General features: G+C 38.2%; 1 protein-coding gene across 1 annotated transcript in view; it reads left to right on the top strand.

Annotated features, from left to right (window-relative positions):
• The window catches only part of LOC107727064 (son of sevenless homolog 1), a gene marked incomplete at its 5' end in the record, with an annotated part of 47799 nt that overhangs the window by 37030 nt on the left and 9837 nt on the right, over positions 1-932 (top strand). Inside the window, 1 exon segment of the mRNA XM_016536829.1 lies at positions 558-676. Coding sequence (XP_016392315.1) covers positions 558-676 — 119 coding nt within the window.

Genomic DNA, 932 nt, shown 5'->3' with positions numbered 1-932 from the left:
GGTCATAACTGTTTTTAATCCAGTTATGAAGCGGAAGATTGGTCTTGTTTGTATTGGAAGAGTAAGACTAGCTGATCAAACTAGTTCTTTAGACACAGTCTTAACATGCTGGCTGTGGAACTGGCCCCTGGTTGATTCAATAAGTATTGTATAGTATTTTCTTTACTCTTTACTTCAAAAACTGTGTCTAAAAGGGTAATATTGTGGTATATTTAGATGTGGGAACGCTGAAGGGCAAACATTTAGCATTCCAGCTCAGCATTGCCGTCTAATCAGCTAATATAGTCTTAAATAGCCTTCATAACACTTCATCTTTTATAACATGGGATTTCCAACAAATATATTCAAATATCTTGATTTTTGTCAAATGTTGCAACAAGAAAAATGACAGTTTTGGCCATACAAGGTAATGAAAAATATTTTTAGAAATACCTTAAAGTAACAACAAATGAGCATGTAAAGCAAATCTCTGTGTGCTCTCAGCTGTTCCCCGTGACCTGTGTGCATGTGTGGTCCTCTCTGCAGTGATGTCATCAGTGTGTGTTTGTGTCTCTCAGGATCTTCTTCCGTGTCGTCGATGATGAGTTTCCTCCGGAACGACGAGCTTCCCGTTCCTCCGCCCATCCCGCCGCGCCGCCGGCCCGAATCTGCGCCCGCCGAGTCCTCGCCCTCTAAGGTGCCTGGTGTTTCATATTCTGCTCTGTATTTAATGGTTGATGTATAATGTGTGTGTGTGTGTATGTGTATATATATATATATATATATATAATTTTTTTAATTTTGTGCCAAGTATTTATAATGCATATTTAATATAACTGTTGTAAAGGCTTGAGAATAGATTTTCCACTTGTGAGCATGATGTAAAATTATGGAAGCATGTTTCCGCCACGGGATAAAAATAAAAAAGGTAATTGCAACTTTTTATCTAACAG

This window comes from Sinocyclocheilus rhinocerous, unplaced genomic scaffold, assembly GCF_001515625.1.
Source record: "Sinocyclocheilus rhinocerous isolate Xijiao unplaced genomic scaffold, SAMN03320098_v1.1 scaffold7024, whole genome shotgun sequence".
Lineage (NCBI taxonomy): Eukaryota > Metazoa > Chordata > Actinopteri > Cypriniformes > Cyprinidae > Sinocyclocheilus > Sinocyclocheilus rhinocerous.
The sequence above is the reverse complement of the archived record's forward strand: the minus strand, read 5'-3'. Positions and strand labels throughout refer to the sequence as shown.